Below are 23,354 nucleotides of genomic sequence, written 5' to 3' on the forward strand. Positions count from 1 at the left end.
TATTTCAAAGTGTTCTTTCTTCTTTGGTGTTTCATACCTAGTGGTATTGACTTTAGAAGGACTGACAATTAGGTCAAAGTTGAGCTCTTTGGCAGATAATAAAAACAGCATTTATACTGAGCTTTTTTTGAATGTTCAAAGCATTTCACTGGCATTATCTCAGTAATCCTTAGAAAACCCTGCAAGGTAAATCAATATTATTATCCTCATATTATCAGAGAAGGTGTCAGAGACAGCAGCTAAGGCCACCAAATGAGTTCGCAGTTGAGGTGAATTAGAACTGAGGTCTTCCTGGTTTACTTCTTACCTCTAGCCTCCACACTACATTCATTCTCATAAAAGGGTATTACAAAGGCAGGATATTATCACTTTGAGCACTCAGAACTGCAGAATGATTATTCACAGCTCTGGTTTGTGCTTAATTAAAATCATTAATCTAAATTAGATTTAACAAGTGAGGGACCTGCAAGGTCATGGGGGGGGGTCTTACTTTTCCCTGTATCCCACTCCTATACTGTTTTTGTTTCCCTCCTCTTGGCAACCCTCATATCCTCACCTTTCCTACACACAACCCACCATTTATCTTCAGCTATATTTATTGTTCATTTGCATCATTTATACCCTAACTTTCTCCCCACTGGGGATCTACAGAAGCTTACATCATTCTATTGTCTTCCATTTTATCCTCACAACAACCTATCCTAGAACCTAGTCCAAAACTCTAACTGCTACGCACGCTGGCTTTCATGGAGTGGTTTCTGTTGAATAGTAGTGAACCACCAGGCCTGGCCAAAGGAGTCCTCCCTCAAAGGTCTCAACATGCTTAGAAAGTACCTTAGCTGCTCCTCCTGCCTTTTACTGACAGAACCAAGCCTAGAAGGTTGATAATACTGTTATGTTTGCCTAGCAATCTCCACAATGGCTACAAGGGGATTCGTTTCTCAAAGGTACAGGTTCTGCTTCTATTAGTGTGTGTGTGTGTGGGGGGGTAACTCCCTAATTTTTTTATAGATTTTTCTGCAAACCTGGGGCTTTTCTTATGTTTGTAGAGAGTTCTGTCTTGTTTCTTTATGGCTCCAGTCTCCAGACTGCAGTATCTGCTGATGGGGCCGTGCTCAGAATTAATACCGATTGTAAATGTACTAGAAATTCTGGGACAAAATACAAGATTCCAGCCTAATTTAAACATGGAAACATGAAGCATGTTTGTTTGTTTGTTTGCTTGCTTGCTTAGAATATTTCTGTGTCACCTCTTCAGAGTCCTGATCAAGGCAACTTACAATTAAAAACCACAGTATTAAAAACAAACCACTAGATGTAAGCTGCATAAAAACTCTCAATAAAACAGAGCAGATGGTTAAAAACCTGATAAAACCCTGATAAAACTTAAATAGGGTTGCCAGTGTCTGGTTTTGGCCTGGACAGTCTGGTATTTTGGGGGACTGTCTGGGAGAAAAGTCCCTCAAATACCAGACACCTGGCCTGGCCCCTCCCCCTTCCCCATTGGTTGCCCCGCCCAGCCTCCTGCAGCTGCGCAGCACTGCCGTTGGACCAGGAAAGTGGCCTGCCAGACTGGACTCCTGAGCAGCCTCCTGCAACACCGTGGCACCACCCAGGAGCAGCCAACCATCCTGGGCATGTGGTTGGTTTCTTGCAGTGCTGCGGTGCCACCCAGGAGCAGCCAGCCAGCCTGGGCATGCGGGTGGCCTCCTACGGCAATGCAGTGACATCATCATGCCACCCTGGGAGCATGCACTGGAAAGATAAATCGTCGTTTCCCCCCCCCTCAGGGTTTGGTATTTGGCCGGACCCCATCTGGCAACCTTATATGTAAAAATCTGGGTTAAAAGATGTGTTATGGCCTGGTGTCTAAAAGGAAGTAAAGCCAGTGCCAGTCAAACTCAATGGAGAAGTCATTCCAAAAGCGAGATGGTATTGCAGATAATGCCCTGGCTCTAGTCACTATCTGTCTCACCTCTGAAGGGAGGGGCACAGAGCAGGCCTTGAGAAGCAGATCTTAACTTCCAGGGTGATAGCAAGGGAGGAGAGAGTCTTTCAGGTACCCTGCCTCCAAGTCATTTAAGGCCTTAAAGGTAAAAACAATTGTGCCCAGAACTAAGTTTGCCACACATCCTGCCCCACATGCCACCTCTTGGCCTCACTCACCTGGATGGGGGTGGGGGAGGCAGAGAGGAGAAGAGACATGTGCTCCCCAATGCTCCCCCATTGCGCCAGAAAATGACATCATTTTCTGGCATGATGGAGAGGAGCTGTAGGTTGTGCTGAAGCTCAGTTCGTTAAAAATGCCTGTTCGGAAGTGATTTTTAATGAACTGGGCTTCAGTGCAATCTGCAGCTCCTCGGACCAGAAAATGTCATTTTCCAGTGCAAATGGAGAGTGCAGGAGTGTGCCCATGCTTCACATGCTCATGAGAGGCAAGTATCCCGCTGCTCCCCATCCCCCACCCTACTGCACTCCCTGCTTGAGCCCCTGGGGCCAGTCATAACCCAACCAGAAACAGATGGGTAGCCAGTGCAGACCTTTCAGCACATGGGTGTAATGATCCCTTTGACCGACCCATGACAGCAGCCCGGCTGCCACATTTTGAGCCAATGGAAGTTTCTGAACTATTTTCAAAGGCAGCCCCATGTAGAGCACATTGCAGTAATCTAACCTGGATGTGATCAGAGCATAAATCACTATCATCACTTCACCCTTTTTGAGGAACAGTCGGAGCTGATAAAAGGCACTACATGCCACAGAGAAGACCTGAGCCTCCAACCATAGGCCAGGCTCTAGTAGCACCCCCAAGGGATGAACTTGCACCTTCAGGGTAGTGCAACCCAGGAGAGGCTGGCTCTGAAGTTCCTGCGCAGCTTCTTCATTGACCAACAGCACCTCAGTCTTGTCTGGTTTGAGCTTCAGTTTACTGGATTTCAACCAACACATTACCTTCTTCGGCACATCCACAGACTCACCTGGCTAAGCTGTTAAGGAGAAACAGTGCTGGATGTCATCTACATATTGATGGTATCCCGCTCCAGATCCCCAGATGACCTCTCTCAGCAGCTTCATGTAATTGTTAAATAGCATGGGAGACAAGATAGAACCCTGTGGGACCCCACAGCACAAATGCCATGAGGCCAAGCAACAGTTCCCCAGAACCACCTTCTGGAATCAGTTGGTAATGTAAGGGTGAAGCCCTTAGAGCATGGTCCCCCCTACTTCTAGCCCAGCCAGCCTCTCCAGAAGGATAGCATGACTGATGGCATCAAAGGCACTAAGAGAGAGAGAGAGACTCAGCAAGGACCTATTCCTCTTGCCACTCTCCTGGCGGAGGTTGTTGGTCAGGTAGAGCCGGGCCATCTGCACTCCAAAAACAGGCCTGCATCCAGATTGAAATGGGTCTAGATAATCAATCTTCTCCAGGAGCACCTGAAGTTGTGTGACCACCACCTGCTTGAGCACCTTGCCCAAGAATGGAATATTAGCTACTGGGCAGTAGCTGTTTAGATCATTTGGATCCAGGGATACCTTCTTCAGGAGGGGTTTCACAACTGTCTTTTTCAAAGCACTCAGAACGACACCCTCCCACACAGAGGCATTTATTGCAGCCTGGGTCCAATTAACCAGCCCAGCCCAGCAAGGTATGATTAGCCGCCAAGAATTGATGTGGTAGGCCAAACATTTCAAAGCACCTTGTCCACTTCATCAGGCCTCATCAACTGCAAGAAAACCATACAACTAAGACCAGACTGCACTCCAATAACATCCTGAGATTGAACCAGTCCAACTGTTGTGTCTAATTTATGGTGGATGCAATCAATTTTATCTGCAAAATGGATTGCAAAGGAATCATAATAGGCTTCTATGTCTTCTGGGTCAACATCCTCTAAGGTTTGAGATAAAAGCCCCTTCACAACATGGAAAAGCTCCACTGGACAGCATTGTGCAGATGCAATGCTGGCAGAAAAGCGAGCCCATTTTGCTGCTGTCACTGCCAGGGAATAGGCCGGGGATAATGTGCTCTAATGTGCTCTTACCAGTTTTCAGTCGCATTTGCTCTGAGTTTTTCTCCTTGTGCGCTCTGTCGGCCAAACCATTCCATCACCCAAAGCTCTTTAGTAAAACAAAGGGTCTTTCCCCCTTTTAACATGCTTTTGATAATGTTAACCAAATTACTATTAGGCCTACTTGTTGTCTGTTTATTTTCAGCACAGGACAGAAAACAGTGGTTCTTATCTTGGGAGAATGACCTCTATTCGATTTTGCTGCGTTGAAATGTGGATTTATTTCTATTCCTCCTTAGGATGGTGCAGAATATTGCTATGAAATTTCTTCTCCTCCCCAAATTGTATAGCCAAGAGGCACAATGAAAACCTAATGCCACTTCTCCAAAACACTGTAATACAAGAAGTTGTGCATATGGCCACTTGTGTTTATTGTCATTTTTTTTCCCAGGAGCTAGAGATGCTGTGTTTTGAGAACAGCACAGAAAAGACAGATGCATTTGTGCTTATATAGGAACTATTTATTTAACCCCCTCCTCAAAACCCCCCACCTGTCTGGAAGACTTAGAGCAACACTTAGACTGTGCAAAGAATCAACAACATTTTTATCTACTTCCCGTTTTGTCTTTGTCTCACTCTCCCAGTCTTTGAGATGAAAGATCAACTCCCTAGTAAGAGAAAAGCAGTCTGTCTCTTGCTGAACCACATTGCTGTAAAGCTGCTATCCAGCACATTGCTGGCGAAATGAAGTAAAATAAGATAAGAGGGCAAGTCCTCTTGTTCTCTGAGCATCTTCTTGCTGACTGAAAAGCATGCTTGTGGGCCCTCCTTTCTTTTCCCTGTTATCTATTGGTGGGTAAGAATATATGCCTTCCACATCTCAGTGGCAAATTTTCCATAGTAGTTTGTGGTGTGTGTTATTATTATTATTATTGTAGTTTTATTCATATATTTCTCCTTATCTCCAAGGAGCTCAAAGCAGTTTACATCTGATTATTAGGCATTTCCAGGCAGACAGTTTACAGCCAGATCTACTTAGCTTCAGCAACAGAATGCCATTGTATGCCTTCAGACCACCTGGCCCATAGCATCATTTCCTTCAGCTTGTGGGAGGGACCCCTGCTTTAGGTAAGTCAGCTGTTCTTAGCCATGACTGGCCAAGTTACTGCAACATTATCCTTCTGTGCACTCCTGACCTCTTAACTGTAAAGCTTAGAACAACAGATACAGAATCTCAGAGTTGCACATGTATAATATCACAACAAACTCTATAGTCTAAACACAAAAACCACACATGCCATTTAACGGTACAATATTCCCCCATACCTCAATCACAGAGAAGGGTGCCCTCTTGTGGTTGGATGGTACTATTACATTTGGCATATTTACCTTTTTTTTGTTGTAGTGGTCATATACAATGTTAAATTAATAAACCAGGGATTGAAACTAAACAAATACATTTGTAACTAATAGCACATTACTAACTCATGGCAAAAATGTGAATGAATAATAAAGCATTACTAGCAGTGAATTAACTTTACTAAGTTATATGGTATATGGTACAGTGTTGAACTAGGATCTGGGAGACCCAGGTCTGATTCCCTGCTCTGCTGTGGAAGCTCATTGGGTGACCTTGGACCTATCACACACTCTCAGCCTAACAACAGGGTTGTTTTGAGGATAAAATGGAGGAAAGGAGGATGATATAAGCAGTTTGGGGTCCTCATTGAGAAGGTGGGGCATAAATGACTTAATTAATTGATTGATTAAATTTCTGATATGTGCCATTGCCCTACATGCCTAATATAGCAGAAAAGGACTTGAAATTGTAGAGGAATTTTAAAAAGAATTTAAAATCCTAATCCAAACAGAAGTTATCAGTAAAGATATATTTCCAGTGGCTTCCTGTATCTTCCCCACACACTTTGCTTAATCTGAGCCTGCCTGTGAATTGCTATTAATATTTCTAAAATTGGTTGAAATATACCAGCATGCTTTTTTAGAGATGGAATGCTGTGTATTTTGCTATCAAGTACTCCTGAGAACAATCTTCTTTTCAGTCCTGTATTTATTTACTTAATTCTGAGGTAAATCCAAAGATGAAAGTTACAGGAAAGAGCCTGTGAAAAATCGGGTGCTCTTTACTTCTTGCTGTCACATCCCCCCCCCCCCCAAAAAAAAAGATTCCAGTCAGCAAAATGGAAAAGTGAGGCTGGATGTAAGCAATGAATTTATAACAATATACCTTGTCAGTGAACCAGGGTTGAAGGTGATCTTGGCAGTAAGAATATAGAAGTTTTATCAACTGTAAACAATGCTGAGGTGAAGCTATTCATTTAGGATCACTCAGACTGATTCCTTGGAGTTTTGTATGCAAACTGAGAAACTGATCTCTCAGCCTAATCTTTAATCTAAGTATTCTGCACTTACATCTCATAATTCCTGAATAAAAATAACATTTGGTATTCCTAAATACAAAGTTCTGAATAATAGTAAGGCGCAATCTGCCACTTATGCTTAATTTTAATTATGCGAGGCTAAATACTCAAAGTATCAACACACAAAGCCTGCATTCTGCTGACTCCAGCTTCCCCAAACAGCACTGGAATAAAAGCCAGATTTTATAAAAAGGCTGTAAATTGCATTTTTGATGTAAAGATCTCACGATGTACTTCAGCACAAGAACCACTTAATTTAGAGATGCTCAGACTGTGTTTACCAATTTATTTGTATGAACTCCGCAGGTGAGGTTTTCCTAGCATCCAAATGTTGAGTAACAGTTACAAGTACAGAAACCCTGCTAGAAAAGCAAGCTGACAGCCCTGTGTTCCTTAAGGATCTCTGGATTTCTCATTACCTTCAGTAACTACTCCTGAATACATGTCTTGAGGAGCGCAGCCTTAAACCTAGACTCTCAGTGAAGGCATGAGGCAATCATGATTGACACCATGGAGTCAAATTTCTTCAGTATATCAATCTGAAGCCAAAACAGACCAAAGCTCTGTATAGAAATTCTTCTGTTTATTGGTTGGTGGTTCATAATTTCTTAATTAAATTTACCTAGAATGGCATGCCTCAAACTGAATGGAGAGTATCAGCACAGGATATTTTCACTAGATTTATTTTGTTTATAGCCCCAGCTTTTTCAAAATTAATTTTAAATTAACCTAGGCAAACATTCTGTGAGTAAACAAAGCATGACATCATTTTGGATTGGCTCTGAATCAGAATGAAGGCAACAAAGAGAACCTATTGATTGCTAAGCCAACTGTTATAGGCACAACACAATAACAACAACCGTGTGCTTAGATACCACCCTTCTGGACAGATTAGTGCCACACTCAGAGTGCTGAATCTAGTCAATGTTGTTATCATCCCCACAATACAGCTGGGGAGCTGGGGCTGAGAGGAGTGCCTGTCCCAGGGCCACCTGCAGAGTTCATGGTGGTGGTGGTGGGAGTTGAAGTAGCAGAGTGCTGATTTGCAGCCACTTCATCACTATGCTACAAAAGCAGGAGCTTGTGAGAATGCAGGAAGAAGGCACAGAGCAGAGTGTCTGCCTTTAATCCTGTCCCCTTCCTTCCTTTCCACAGGGCTCTGCCCCTTCATCCTTAGCTAGCCTGGAGATAGCTCATGTGCATTAACCTCTGACCTGAGGCTAGCAGGTGCATTCTCAATATGGGATGGTTTGGGAAATAAGCAGAAGGGGAGAGGGCCTTTGGGCATTCCTTTTTTAAAAAGAATAAAGCCAAAAGAATCTTGCCCAAGCATATTTTTCTGGGCCTGGCACAAATGTAAAACACCCCCCTTATTTTACCCCATACATATAAACACCTTATTGTCATGGGTCATGAAAGGAAACGCATTTTATTTCCAAAATAACCTAAATAAACCATACTCTGACAATGAGCTGGTAGCCTTGTCCAGCCCCCTGGACCTCCAGGCTATCCTGGGGTGTCCCTATTCCCCCCACCATGTTTGGGCCATGCCAGCCTGGCTTCCTGCCTTGGGCATCCACACCAGACAGCTATTGGGACACAGACAGTCTCCCTTTCTAGGACTGCTTCCTTTCCATAAACCCTCATCCGTTTCAAAATTATGCCACTGCGGCTTTTCCTATCTGAATTTCAGGCAACCCACATTTCAAATATATATTCATCTCTCTCATCATTGCAATGAAGCGATTCAACATGTGCACATCTGGATGAGGCGCAGAAGCATCACATCCACGGGACACAGGCAGCTGGCTGGCTGGCTGGCTGGCTGGCTGGCTGGTGCTCAGTGACGAGGGCAGGAATTGCTCTGGTCTAAAACGTTCGGGCCACTGAGCAATGCCAGGAGGAAGGGAGCATAATTTTGTACTGCGCTACATTTTCTTCCTGTTGTTGCTGGAGCCATTTTCAGCCAGGGCTGCCTACCCAACGCCTGCTCAATAAATAATGGAAGAAGGTGGTTGCTGTTCCCTCGTCAATCATTAAACGTGGAGAGAACGTTGCCCGCAGCAAGGCAGAGGCAGCCTCTGGAGCCCGCAGAGTGACGTGGCCAGGAGAACACTTGAAGACGACACACAGGATGTCCTGAGCATGCGCAGCGTGGGGGGGGGGGTCGGACCTGACGAGCGGCTCATGCCAATGGAGCTGTTAAGCGCCCGTCCAGCTCCCCACACGTTCTCTGCCTGCAAATGTACTGGAGCCTGTAAGGATGTGTGATGATAATGGGGATGGTGGGTAATCGCCCCGCAATTGCCCACACGGACTTCGTCCAGAAGATGTGCTTTGGGAGGGTGGGGTGGGGGGAGACCCAACGGCACAGACGGCGGAGATAAAACCTGGCAAGTCGGAGGGAATCCTGCTAAGGGTGGACTCTCCTTCCTGCCCCCTCCGAAGGGCTTGCCTCTGCAGAGGCGTGGGCGAGAGGCTGGCAGAGTTCTGCAGCCGCGGTTGGTTCGGCCCCTCCGTCCGCAGCAGGCTCCGACTGTCGATGCCGAGGATTTCCCTTCAGTGTCAGGGATTCCTCAGCCCCAAGCGCAAGGGGTGGAGGGGGCGGTGTGTAGTGCAGGCGCTTTGCAGCACTAGCCTCATTCCAGCAGAGGCGCCTCCATAGCTCAAAGCTACGAGCCGGGTCTCAGAGGACTGCGGGGGAAGCACTTGCAGAGGCGGCCGCGCAGCCTCAGTGCGATCTCACTGCGTCTTGGGTTCTGGCTTGGACAGAAGCGGCGGGGCGCGGGGGGGGGGATAATAAGGAGCAACCGCCTGAGAAGCAACAGGGGCTTCTCCCTGCAAGCGAGGAATCCCTGGGATGCGCAAGGGACAGGGGCGAGTCCCACTTGCTGCTGCCAGCCAGATCTGCAGTCGCAGCCAGCTGCAGAGGCGACGCTTGGTCGCAGCTAGCCCTGGGCACCAGGGGGCAGCACTGAGTCACCTGCTTTGCAACTCCCCGAGATTCCCTGCATTTCGCATCATCAGGAAATTCCCTTTAACGAGATGCTGCTGCAGCCTCTGCAGTGTGTACGCCAAGGGTGCTTTGGCACCGGCATGCCCCCCCCTCCACAATCTAGCCAAACAAACAGCAACGCTAGGCAATGTCGAGGAGGAGGAAGCAAGAACGGCAGAGCGTTGGCTGGGAATGAGGGGGCAAAGTGGGCATAAAATCCCCATCAGTGGCCTCTTAGAATGCAGTAGGTTAGCTGCCCAGATGTGCACATATCATGACGACCTCGTGGTCAGGTAGGCGGCGATAGAAAATGAACTATTAGCCCAAAAGCTAAAAACGGGAAGACAGACAAAAGCACAGAAAACGACTTTGAGGGGTCCCCTTCTTATCTGAGATCCATTGACGCCATCCTGGAGGGTGGGGACGGGGTGTCCTACCTATTCTAAATGAACGGGCATTACGCTTCTCCCTGTCTGTTCCCAGATTAGCCAGCAGCCGCAAGGTGCCCCATGCAAAGCTAAGTGGCCTGGAGATTGCTTTTCAAGTGGGGTCCCCGGCGCTGCCAGCAACGCTTTCCCTGCAGTGTACTAACACATAACAAATGCACACAATGCACGCCAACGGGTAGGAGACGACTTGAAGAAGGGCAGATGGTAAAAGAGTCAACATTCCACCCCTGTGCTCCCGGTTACGGAAAGAGCTTCGCTCCTTTGTCCCAAATTCAAAGACATTGACGAGGACAAGCGGCACTGCATGTACTCTGGTTTGCCCTGACTGTGGTCCGGAGGGCTGCGAATCCACTGCAGGGGATCGGGACCCCAACGCCGGGCAGCTGTTTGCGCGCGGGGGGATTCGCAGCGCCCCCCTCAGGGGACTTCTAGCCTCTGTGACGCCTCTTGCCCTAGCGCCCCGGCTTTGGCTCCACCGCCGCCCGCGGGCGCCCCCTGGCGTCTCAAGGGAGGGGACCCTCGGGTTCGGACCCGCGCTCTCCGCGGCTCAGGACGGGAGGGGGCGGTTCCGCGGCGCCCGGCCCCGCAGGGCAGCAGGGAGGCCGAGGGCTCCTCCGCGGTTCTCCCGGCTCCTCCCCCTCCCGGCCGGGCTCTCCTCGCCGCTCCCCCACCCGACTTTGCCGGAATTGCCATATTAGGAGCAGGAAGGCTCGCGCCGGAACAAGACCTTATTAGGGCCTGGCCTTATATGGCCTCCGTGTCCGGGGGCTTCCGGAGGCCGCGGTGGGGAGACACCGCGGCCGGGGGCGCCTCCAGGGCCTTGTCCCAAGGCTGGAGCCCACGAGGTGGGCCCCAGAGGCCTAGGCGGGTGGCGGAACTCTGGCGAGCAGCTCGGCCGGAGCCCCCCCCTTCCCTCCAGCGGCCGGCTTCCCCCAGCGTCGGGCTCTGACGCCAGGCGGGGTTCTCTGCCCCGCCACCATATAAGGGCTTCCTGCCTCCCATATTTGGACATGTACGTCAGGAAAGAGGCGGGCCAGGGCCGAGGAGACTCGATATATACAGGCTGCTCTGGGGCGGGCGGGGAGCCGAGAGCTTCCAGCGAGTACAGCCGGGGCAGCCTAAGGCCGGGTGGGGGAGCCGAGCGCCTCCAGCGGGCAGAGCCGGGGGAACCCCAGGCCGGCCGAGGAGCTGCCGCCGCCGCCGCCGCCGCCGCCGCCCACCCCCGGCTTGCTTCTCTCTCCCCCTCTGCCTTGTTCTGACGTGCAGCCCCAGGCAAAGCCCCAGCCCCAGCGCCCGATGGCCGCGGCCAAGGCCGAGACGCAGCTCTTGCCCTCGCTGCAGATGGCCGATCCCTTCAGCGCCTTCCCGCACTCGCCCCCCACCATGGACACCAACTACCCCAAGCTGGAGGAGATCATGCTGCTCGCCAGCGGGGGCCCCCAGTTCCTCAGCTCCATTGGCGGGCCCGAGAGCGGCGGCGGCGGAGGAGGCTTCAACCCCGCCGGCGATGGAGGGGAGCAGTCCTTCGAGCACCTCGCCGCAGGTAGGTAGGCAGGCAGGGACGGAGGGGACATGGCGCTCTCAGGCGGGAGAGGAGCTGGCTGCCTGGAGCAGCGCAGGGCTTTCTGAGGTGTGTGTGTTGGGGGGATTCTCCGATGTGCGTCACTCGCTCCGGGGGCTTCGGCAGCTGGAGCCGTGCCGGGCGCGCTCATGTGGCGCTCCGTCATCCGTTAGCCCCGCGCGGGTGGGGGGGGGAGCTGCCTCCTGGGAGCGTCCGGAGCGGGTGAGCCTCCTGCAGGCGCCGCGGGGCAGGGATGCCTTTGGGATGGAGTGATGCGGAACTCACCTGGGGTGTCGCTTCTTTCGGCAGATCCCTTTCCGGAGATGTCCCTGAATGGCGAAAAGGCCCTGGCGGAGAGCAGCTTCCCGAGCCAGACCACCCGCCTGCCGCCCATCACCTACACGGGCCGCTTCTCGCTGGAGCCGGCGTGCTCGTCCGCGTCGAGTGGAGGCGGCGGCGGCGGCAGCGGGACCCCGCTGTGGCCCGAGCCCCTCTTCAGCCTAGTGAGCGGCCTGGTGGGCATGGCCAACCAGCCGCCCTCCTCCTCGGCCTCCGTCTCGCCCCCCACCTCGGCGGCCGCCTCGCCCAGCCCGGCCCTGAGCTGCTCGGTGCAGGCTAGCGACCCCAGCCCCATCTACTCGGCGGCGCCCACCTTCCCCAGCCCTGGCAGCGGCAACGGGGCCGAGATCTTCCCAGAGGCGTCGAACCAGCCCTTCCCCAGCCCGTCGGGCTCCTCGCTGCAGTTCGCGCCGCCCGCCTACCCGGCAGCCAAGAGTTCCTTCCAGCTGCCCATCATCCCGGACTACCTGTTCCCTCAGCAGCCGCCCCCGAGCGAGCTTAGCCTGGAGCAGAAGCCCTTCCCCAGCCCGCCGCCCTCGCTCACGCCGCTCTCCACCATCAAGGCCTTCGCCACGCAGAGCAGCGGCGGGCAGCAGGAGCACAAGAGCCTCCCGGGCGGCGGCGGCGCCTACCAGGCCCAGCTGGTCAAGCCCAGCCGCATGAGGAAGTACCCCAACCGGCCCAGCAAGACGCCGCCGCACGAGCGGCCCTACGCCTGCCCCGTCGAGTCCTGCGATCGCCGCTTCTCGCGCTCCGACGAGCTCACCCGTCACATCCGCATCCACACGGGCCAGAAGCCTTTCCAGTGCCGCATCTGCATGCGCAACTTCAGCCGGAGCGACCACCTCACCACCCACATCCGCACGCACACAGGCGAGAAGCCCTTCGCCTGCGACATCTGCGGCCGCAAGTTCGCCCGCAGCGACGAGCGCAAGCGCCACACCAAGATCCACCTCCGGCAGAAGGACAAGAAGGCCGACAAGGGCCAGGCGCCGCCGGGGGGCACCGCCAGCGCCTCGCCCCTGGCCCCCTACGCCGCCTCGCCCGCGGCCTCCTTCCCCTCTCCCGCGCCGACCTCCTATTCTCCCCCTGTGACGACGTATTCGCCCCCCGTGACCTCATACTCCTCGCCCGTGACGTCGCCCTTTCCCTCCTTCCCCTCCCCCTCGGTGGCCACCAGCTACGCTTCCATCGCCTCCTCCGCCTTCCAAAGCCAGGCGGCGGCCACCCCTTTCCCCTCGCCCGGGGGCCTGGCCAGCCCCTTCAGCTCTCAAGTGACTTCGGCCCTTTCCGACATGGCCTCCACTTTCTCACCACGGACAATTGAGATCTGTTGAGCGGGAGTGGGCAGAGAGAGGCCCTTTCCCGAGAGGAGGAGATGCTGGTGGCGGATCTTCCCGCTGGCCCTTGGGCCAGCAGACCTCGGCTCTGGGGTGGGGTGCAGGGGAGAGCTGACACTCGCCAGCCAACCTATCCCCAGCTTCCAGCCGCCATCGAGGTCCCGGGACTGTCCTTTTAACTTCAACTGCCTGGAAAAAGAAAAACAGTTGCTCCACCCCATCGGAGTTCCTCTGCTTCTGTCCAAGGACACTGATTTGCATGGGCGATGGTTATCTCCTTCCATGATAATTCCTCCCCCCCCCCGCCCCCCTCCAGCCGCGATTCATTAGGAAGCAAGGGACTTTGGCATCCCTGCCCAGACAATGTATATTGTATATGTGCCATGGCTTTGCTCTCCTTCTGGGTTCTTGACATGGAAACCTTTGCATTCTCATATTGCATTATTTGGAGTATGAAGGGCCATCTTTTTGTATATGGTAAATTTTTGCTCGTTTAGTGATGACGAAGCTGTAATGAGTTTTACAACTTGTTAGGGGGAGGGGGGCAAGGGAGAAAAAATCAGCACTTAACTATGTATTTGAGCATGTCAAGAGTGTGATGTTCTTTGTAAATATCACCTTGAGGATGAAACACTCTCTCACGTGGCAAAAAGTTTTCGTTTAGGTTTTTTTCCCTTTCAAGTCCCAAGTCTTGGTGCCTTGTTGTGAAGCCCTGCTGACGTCATGCGTTTGTGTGATTGGATGCTTTGCATCTAGCCTTAAGGTGAAAGGGAAAGTGTGGAAAGGGACTCAGGCTCAAAAACAAAAAGGAAGGAGCCCGAGGACAGAATGTAAGCAAAAAAAAAAATTCGAACTTCTCAAAAGTCTATTTTTGTTACAGAAGTGTAAATTTATAAATATATATTCAGGAGTTGGAATGTTGTAGTTACCTACTGAGTAGGCGGCAATTTTTGTATGTTATGAACATGCGGTTCATTATTTTTGTGGTTTTATTTTTTGACTTTGTACTTGTGTTTGTTTAAACAAAAGTGACTGTTTGGCTTATAAACACATTGAATGCGCTTTACTGCCAATGGGATATTTGGTGTACAATACCCTACAGAAAAGTCAATAAACTATCGAGAGACCAGCAGTACGGCTTTTTCTTCCCGAGTTGCAGTGCGGGGCTGTCAGGTCCCTTGACTGACCCCTTCTGGTCCTTTCTGTGCGTGGAGCTGGCAGTGCAGGCTGCGGCCTCTTCCTTGCCCTGTAGGAGTGCCTGCAGCTTTGGAGATCTCCTACCTGTAGCAGCAGGCTCCCTTGTCTAGAAGGAACCGGGGGAGGGATATCGCAGTCCCTCCTGGCATAGCAAGCTGCCTTGGGCTGTCTCTTCTGCAGAACTGCTTTCCTGCATTGAATCCAACAATCCAGCGAAACCCACCCTAGCACAGGCAGCTATCCCAGTCAAGCCCATGCACAGAGCGTGAGGGTGTCCCGCACGTACCAATCTAATGTGGCCGGTGCAGAAATGGCTCTTCCCGGGGTAAGGTCTCTCTGAAGTCTATGCACGTCCCTACTACGGCCAGCCGCGGCTGATTGGATCTTATTCCTTTTAGCTCTTTAAATCTGCCCGTTCCCTTAGCCTGAGTCTAAGAAAGGGGCGGTGGGATAATTTAGGTCAGAGGCAATTGCATTGGGGGAGTCCTGAGAGTCAGACGCAGACGTAGAAAGCCCCCCCCCCAAGGCCTACAGTATTTTCCTTGTATGTAATGAAGATCTAAAGGGTGGTCAATGGGAGCGAGGTGCCTCCAAAACGGGGTGAGATAAGAAGGCTTTGAGGCCAAGGACGAGTCCGGGACAGTCATGAGGACAGGAGAGCCAGCCCAAATCGCTGCGGAGAGTCTACAGCGTTTCCCCCATTCATGCTTCTCAGTATGGGCTACCGCTGGGGGTGGGGGGATTAATCTAGCCACCTCTTCCCAGACTATAGCAATGGAAAGGGGGAGCTTGATGGCTGTAGCAAGATTGCGGGCAGACCAACGAGAAATCAAGAAGACGTCTTGCAGTAATAGAGTTCTTGACTGGCTCCCTCGATCGTGGCTGGGCTACCATAGTTCAGGTGTTAGCGCCTCTATGAGCTCTCCGACTTACCTCGGCTAATCACTCGCATGGATCAGGGCTGCAAATTGGAGTTCACTCCCTTTGAACTCTGACTACCTTCCTTCTAACGGCTCAGAGGAGCTCGGTGAGCGTCGACTACCACCCCCCCCCCCCGAGCCGCTAGCCTCATTCCTCTAAAGGGCACAGTGAGCTTCATCCCCATTCAGCGCTCGTTTACGTCAAAGTACGTTCCAATACGGATCTTTCTTAGTACGAGTAGGATTGCAAACTTCCCCCCTTCTCCTGAGGAACACCGATCCCGTGAGACGAGTTACCAGTATGCCCATTTTATAGACGAGAAACTGAGGCTAGAAAAGAGGGCCCTGTCCAAAGCTCCACTCTGGCCAGGATTTCAGAGAATGTGAATATCTTTCCGGATGGAGTCGTTCTTGCAGAGGCAGACACTGGGGTGCAGTTCCTCTCCTACCCCCATCCCTTGCGGCTCATATAGGGCAGCCCAGCTGTTAAATAGAGGGTCTCTGCAGGTTTCCTGTTCTTCACTCCTGACATACGTGAGAGCGAAGATCACCTAGTTTCTAGGATTGCCGGGTTCGGGGGGGTGGGGGAGGGGAGACAGGCAGGCAGAAATTTTTACTGGTGCAATTTCCCCTAGCGTGGAAACAACGGGGATTGGAAACCACCTGCTAAATTTCTGCCTGCCTTGCAGCTGCTAAGGGGACAGGATCCAGGCAGGAAAACGTTGGCAATCTTATTAGCCTGGCAGGGAGAGGTCAGCCCAGGGAAATGTGAAGTGACCAAGTAGAACAGACTGCCTTTGAGTACAGGCAGAGTAGAAAGGACATAGTTTCCAGACTTTGGGGGGTTAAATATTGCCTGTATGGAGGGAGGAACTCACTCGGAATCTGCTCCCTTTAAAAAACGGTCTTTGCATTCGGACTGTTACTGGCGCTCTTTGCGCGGGTGGAGACGGCTGAGTTCCGGATCTTGATTTGGGCTCTGGATACTGGCGCAGGAAAGACGAGGGAATTAAAAGCGGGAGGTGGGGCTCCGAAGGCCTCCAACAACTTCATTCCAAGAGGCTGGCAAACTCGCTGAGCTGGTAGCGACTCTACCAGAAGCCGCAGGCGAAGCCGTCGAACAAAAAGGACTCCTGAGGATCACCGCGCCGCACAGCTCCTCCCAAGCCCGGCTCGGCTCGGCCCGGCCCCCTTTTTCGAAGGGGGCTGGGCCCCCTTCTTCACGCCCGCCGCTTAGACTGATTCCTCCCGGCTGCCGCATTTGATCACGCCCCCCCCCCCCCCGGCAAACATTTATTGACCTACTTGGCACCTCGGAAGAGTCCATCCAAGGCTGCCAATCTGCAGCCCCGGTTTGGATGGAGCGCTCAAGAGCTTCCACTCCTCCTCAGGGCAGCCCAGACTGCCGGCTGACTCTGGGCGACGAGAGAGCCGGTTTGGAAATCCTACTTTGACTACAGATTCTTATCAATAACGCTTTCGGGTTACCACCCCTCCCAGCCAGGTTCCAGTGCTTTTAACATGACGGGCAGAAATTAAACTGGACGGACATCACCAGCTTAAACTTTTTTGGCATGCGGATGGTATGGGAGGGGGGAGAGACAGGCTTCCCTATAGTTTGCTGAAGGAGTCCCGCCACAGAAAAGACTGTACCCTGAGGGCAAGTTATGTGTTTCCTGCTCCCATCCTCGGAAAACCCACTCCGAAGTCAGGTATCTTGAAAATAATGGGACTTCCTTTCAGGTTAGATACTTAGGCTGGTGATATCAGCCTCAGTTATTCATCGGTAAAATGGGAATAATAGAAATAGACGTAGGGGAACAGACCAGCAGAGCATTGTGGCCTGGTAGTTTTAGCGAAGTCTTCATAAGCCATTAACTCTTGCTGCAGCTCTCTCTGTTAGCGGTACCATCTTTTCTTCCAGTAGCTTTTAACCTCAGGCATAAATACAACAGGTAATGCTTTACTTATCCCTGTCTCTCTACACCAAGCTGTCCCTGATGGATTTCAGCCTGCCACATAGTTGTGCAAGAGGAACAAAGGGCTTTCCGTCTCTCAGCCTCTCTGGGGATTCCCCAGTGGCATCGCTTAATCTGTTCCTGTTGGAGGGAAGCCATTTCCAAACCGCCAAGGCTACCCCACCCCCTGTTTAGGGACCGCATTTACTTCCCGCCTTTCCAAGCGCTTCTCGTTTATTATTTGGACATTATCATTTCGGTGGCTTAAGTCTTAATGAGAAAGGCGGATTACAAATAATCCTTATACCTGCCTGGCGGGGCAGGCCAGTATTATCCCCCCCCCACCGCCCCCATTATAGATGGAGCTGAAATGGGTTGTCTGCTTGAGCTGGGAGCGGTTAACTCCGAAGTTCATCCTCTTAAGGGACCCCAACTTTCATTTGATCCCCCTCTTCTGGATCTTGCTCATCAGATACCTCCACTTCCTTATCCCATGGGATACTCTTGGACTGATAAAAGATCTTCTCCCCGATTCTCCGAGAGTTCTTTGGGTTGCCACCTCCAGTTCTCTTAGGAGCTTCTCTACAAAGCTTGCCCTCTCTCTAGTGTGAAGAGGAGGCATTCAGTTCAACTTTTCCCGGGCAACCTTCTGGAAAGAGACAGGAGCTTTAATGTCAAGCTCGGGGATCCTCTCGTTAAAGACAATGGCCACTCCAACAGCAAGCGAAGATGCTACTTCTGCTTGAGCACACCTGCTTGGACTAGGGGGAACACGCCTCAGCCAGGGGAAAGCTTAAGGTAACTCAGCGCTAAAAACAAATGATATCTGTGATGCTGTTCTGCAGCCCGATCCTATCCTTGCGCGCTTAGACTACAGCGGGTTTAGTCCCAAGCAAATGAGCATGGGGTGGCGATTCTAATCTCTAGCCTAGACCTGAAACTCAAAGGACACAAATATGTGTCTTTGAGAGATGCATGCAATGGTTTATTCGGAAGAAGCCGGGTCTTTCCAGGTAGTTGAAGGTTTTGCTTTGGAATGCTACTGGACTTATTTTATCGCGAAGTTTGTGAACAGCGCTTCTCCTTTTCAGGTCAGGAAATAAAAGAAAGCAATCAGACCAGTATGTCGTCCCTTCGAGCTTTTGTGTTCTCGGAGGTTTTTCTCTCAGCTGCGGAGGTCCTTCTTTCAGAAAGCGGGCGGTCGCCTACACAAAGGTAAGGAACTTTGATGAAGCACCCTGCCACCAATATGCTCCTACCCGGCTGCACTAGGTCTTAGTCTGAGCCACAGCTCTCTCCTGTTTCCACCCCTCGGGGGTCAGCCTTGGCATCAGCAGAGTGCCTTTAATTCCACACATCTGGAATTGTGGAGAAGAGCTCCCAGGACAGAAAGTGTGACTCAGGTAGGCAAGCTCGAGCCGCAGGCGCCTCTCCTTTTAGAAAATAAACACCTGGCGGGAGAAGGCTTTGGTAACTGCAATATTATTCCCCAGAAGCATGGAACAGATTCTCATAAAGTCCTTCTGTCGGGTTGGTTACTGATGCTGAGAACTTTTCTGGGTAAGATAAGAGAGCAATTCAAGCTGGGTGAGCCTGGGCCATCACTCCCTGCTGACTTAGCCTACCTTACAGGGTTGTTATAAGAATAAAATAGAGGTAGATTAAGTTACCTTGAGGGCCTTGGAGGGAGGGTGGAATGAATATCCCAAGAACATGCTGTTTGTGACTGTAGAGTGGGAGAGTCAATATGGTGCTAGCAAATGACATTCAGCTGAGTTAAGTGGTGCACCACGGAATGGGGGAAAGGCTATTGCCCACTTTTGGGCTTCTCAGAGCAGCTAGCTGGCTACTGCTGGAAACAAGACGCTGAATCCTGCAGGGCTGTTCTTGCGCTTTTTTCCTAGGAGTGCCCTGAAGAGTTTTAAAAGCTGCAAACTGATTCTGATTCCTCCAAATGGGCATTCATACTGATCGACAAAGGGTACATACAGGGGCTCTTATTCGGAGTTATTAATCCGGAATGTCAGAAACTCCTTTTAGTTCTGGACTCGCACTTGCATTATGACTACCACTAAAACATGTGAATTGTAAAAAGGGAGAGGCCCTCTCCTACCTAAGGGTAGATGGGAGCTGGTCGAAGGATTAACTCACTTGAAGTGCACACGTAACCGCATGTAAAGGCAATTGACGGCATTGGGGGAAGCCCTGTGTTCAGTGGCAAGGATATGGGGCGGGGATCATTCTGGAGGGAGGGAGGCATGGTAGCAGCATCCCTGTTTTGCCCAATCAGGTGGGGGGCGCAGTGCATCATTGTCCAGGGACTCCGGGGCATTTCGTCACCCCTGTTCAATGGGTCTTACGCGCAGGTAAGGGCGTATAAGAGTGCAGTCTTGGCGCTTTGGGGTGCGTCTCACAATGTAGAAATGCTGATTCGTGCGAGGAGACAGCGGCGTTCAAAGCTGGCGGCTCATTCGCCGAAGGGTGAGCAGCACCCCTGTTCCAGTTCCAGCCCTTGAAAATGCGCCTCGCGCGCTCGCTTCCAGCAGAATCTGGGAATCCCCCACTTGCTTGGCAAGCGCAGCACCGCAAGCTGCCAAGAGGAGAGTTTGATGAGACGGCCGCAGCGGGAGCGGGTGGGGGAAAGGTGCTGACTCGGTCTGTCTGCAGCCGGAGCCTCCGCCCGGCCTTAGTTCACACGGCTTCCACAGCGAGAACTCCGGATTCCAGTGTGCTCTGGAAGCCGAAAGCCCTCCCGACGGGCCCGTCAGCGGGAGAGAATCTGTTTTGGCTCAGTCAGCCGACAGCTGTTTGTAATTTAAAGCCGGGCTTCAGGGCTGACCATGAAGTGACAGGAAAAGCCTTGCGTCACGCTGGAGCCGGTCCAGGCGCGGGAAGGGAAGTAGGCTAAACGGACCCGGAGCCCCTCCTGGCCAGCCGGGGAGCCCTCGCGCACAGGAGCCCAGTCCAGCCGGTCCGGAGCCCAGGCTCCAGCAAGCCTGCCGGGCGGCATTGGCTTCTCGTGGGCCCCGAGACGCGCGAAAGCCGCTCCCTGGGAGCCTCCTCGGGCGGCCGAGCCGCGCTCCGCTCGCAGCCGCGGGGGGAGCCATTCCCGTCATCTGATCCCAGCCGCCGAGCCAAGGCTAAGCGGAAGCAGCCCTTGCTGGGTTCCAGGCAGGAACTGCCTTGCCCATATATGGCCCTTCCTCCGCGCCATATATGGCCCTTCCTCGCGCCATAAAAGGCGCTTCCTTCCCTCGGCGGCTGGCTCGAGGCCTAGCGGTTGAATCCAAGGGGCAAAGGCAAGGGGCGAGATACGTGAGCCCGCCGAGGCCTTTATGGGCCGGCCCGGAGGCCAGGCCAGCGTTGCTGGAGAAAGAATCCAGCCGCTGCCCTTTGCTAGCCTGATTCCCTCAAAATCTGCTTTGGGGCGACCTCTTGTCCTTGGGGTGCCGCAGAGGCCCTGGACCAGAGGAAGCCTTTCTTTTTGAACCTTTACCGGCCTCTTGTCTCACTCCTCGTAAATCAGACATGCAAGAGAGAGTTAGCTGCCCCTCCTTGCTATGGGAAATGTTGTTCAGTCAGGATCTGAGCTCTGTCATATCTTTCTATTATTGTAAAAACAGCAGTTCTTTTAATCCAATAGAAATTGCTTTCCACCCTCTCCTTTAGTTCTAGCGGTGGTGGAGAGAATAGGGTGTCTGGTTCCCCTGTAAAGGAAGTGTTTGTGTGACCGCTTAGTTTTAAGTAAAGCTGCAGCATGTGATGATAGGAACTAAACCCTGTCTGCTCTCGTCCATTATTCTTGGGCTAGAAGCCCAAGAATGAGCAATCAGGGTAGCCCATCCACTAGGCAAACCAAGGTGATTGCCTAGGGCACAAGAGGTGGAGGGCGGCAACCAGCCCTGTTGCCCCTGCTGGCCCTCTTGGGTGCCAAGATCTGCTGCTGCAAGAAGCAGCCCCAGTGGGCAGCGAGCAGGGAACCTGTTCTTTCCCTCCTTCTGTTGTGGGTGCAGGGGCAGGTCCCGTCCTCTTCCTCCTGCCCCTGCTGCTTCATCTCAGTATGGTAGGGAGAAGGGGGGAGGGGGGACAATGCCTTGTTGCTAAACTCCTCTAAGAGGGGGGAGGGCAGGCACAGTCTTCCTACCTCCCTGCTGTAAGGAAGGGTGTGTGTGTGGTTTTGATGCCCTAGTATAAGGTGTTCAAAAGCCTTGGGCAGTGAACTTGTTTTGAGAGCAACACTTCAAACAGTGAGGTAAGATGTACAAGAGTGCTTGATTTAGTCCCTCTTACCTGCATACTCTTGTTCTGTTTAAAAATAACTCCAAGTTTTCCTGAAGACATGAAGATCCCAGGAAAGAAGGGAAAAATTTGTATGCCAGCTCATACCTCCCTGAGCCAGGTGTGCAGTAAGAATCTTAGGCTGCAATCCTAAGCACACTTACTAGAGAGTACGTGCCATTGCAGTGAATGGAACTGACTTGTCAGTATACATGCTGAGCACTGTACTCAGTTGCCTGCAACACAGACGCTTTCTTCTATCTCCTTGAAATTTAGCAGAGGGTTACAGTTCTTGAGAACACATAATCTCAATTTAATGGAAAACAAAGTTTGCAGATGGAAATATACTTCCCATTGAAACCAGTGGAAATGAATACAGAATAAAATAAAGAATCTAAACAGGTACAATAATTATAATAATGAATAATGAATAAAATGTCAAAAATATAATCCAAACAATATTCTTATGTAGATCCCCAGTATTGGGTACAGTAGACTATTAAAGTCTCGCTGTCTCTAGGTTCTAGTTAGCTGTTGAAAGCCCTGTTACAGAGCAAAGATATATTATTTCATGGGGCAATATATGGGGGAAAGAATTCTAAACTGTAACTTTTGGGAGAATTTTATGCCGTTAACGGAATTACTTCTGTGTATAGCCACACGGGGAGTGGGAATGGAAAAAAGGTGCTTTGCAAAGAATTCAATTGCTGTATGCAGATTCATACTCAGAGAGGTGGTTCTTTAATATATAGGTCCCAGGCCATGAAGGGTTTTGAAAATAAGAGCCAGCACCTTGAATTGAGCTCAGAATAAAAAGCATAACTAGCACAGTATGAACATAGGAGCTAGTTCCTAAGTAAACAAGGAATTGCAACATCTGCTAGCTGAAGTTTTTGAGTTGTCTTCCAGGGCAGCCCTATGTAGACTGCATTGCATATGGAAGCATGGATTAGGATGGCCAGAGCTGGTGAGTCTAAAACTGAAGATAATATCTAAATCAAATGTTGATGTGGAAAAGAGCACCTAAGCAGAGTTACACCCCCCTAATCTACTTAAGTTAATAAGTTTAGACACACATAACTCTGCTTAGGATTGCATGACATTAATCTGCTACACCATGGCATTTACCTGCTACGCCTTCAGAAAATTAAGGCCCAAAAGAACTCCTGAACTCTTAACACTATCCAAAGTTTAAGTCAATCCCCTGTAAGACAACTGGGCCGATTCCAGGGCCGATTCCAGATGGCCAGAAATTGCGGTTTTTCTGCGGAAATAATCGCTTACCGGCCACGCGTTTACTTTCGTCTCCATCTGCTTTGTCTCGCAGCGTGCTGTGCCGTCCCACTTACGGATGTTCGCACGGCCAACTGAGGTACCCGGGATTGGTTGTTTCCTCCCCGTCACAGTTGACATTGGGGGCCTTCATTGGTTTGCATTTCGGTTTTTTTAAAATTTCTTTTTACGTGTTTTGCGCAAATGCGCAAATGCGCAGGTATGCAAATATGCAGCGTCGACTTTTGTGCGCTTTTGTGCATTTGTGCGCATTTGCGCAGTTCGATGTGCGCAAACGTGCGACTGCGCAAATGGCTCCCAGTTTTAAAAAAAAAATTAAGGGAATATTGTTGCCAGCCGGCCGGCAAAGGAAGGAGGGAAAGGGGAGGGCCTCTCCACAGCGACGAAGCGTCCAGAAGTGTGCAAACCCGCAATACCGCATTCACACCGTCCGCTTATAGAGCGCAATTGAGCACCATGGACCGCAGGTAAGCCGGGACGGGAAATTGCGGGTTTTTACGAGTGAGGTCGCTGAAAAAGTGAAAGCACTCTCTCTATTTGTGCCCATCTTGTTTTCCTGACTAATATCCCCATACT

General features: G+C 51.2%; 1 protein-coding gene across 1 annotated transcript; it reads left to right on the plus strand.

The window, feature by feature from the left end:
- Positions 1-10,990: 10,990 nt before the first annotated feature.
- On the plus strand, positions 10,991-14,261 carry EGR1 (early growth response 1). Its single transcript, XM_054978846.1, has 2 exons — positions 10,991-11,435; positions 11,763-14,261. Exons 1-2 carry the CDS (start codon positions 11,189-11,191, stop codon positions 13,127-13,129), a joined length of 1,614 nt encoding a protein of 537 aa, XP_054834821.1. The 5' UTR covers positions 10,991-11,188; the 3' UTR covers positions 13,130-14,261.
- Positions 14,262-23,354: the final 9,093 nt, after the last annotated feature.

Source organism: Eublepharis macularius, chromosome 4 (genome assembly GCF_028583425.1).
Source record: "Eublepharis macularius isolate TG4126 chromosome 4, MPM_Emac_v1.0, whole genome shotgun sequence".
In the NCBI taxonomy this organism is placed as follows: Eukaryota; Metazoa; Chordata; class Lepidosauria; order Squamata; family Eublepharidae; genus Eublepharis; species Eublepharis macularius.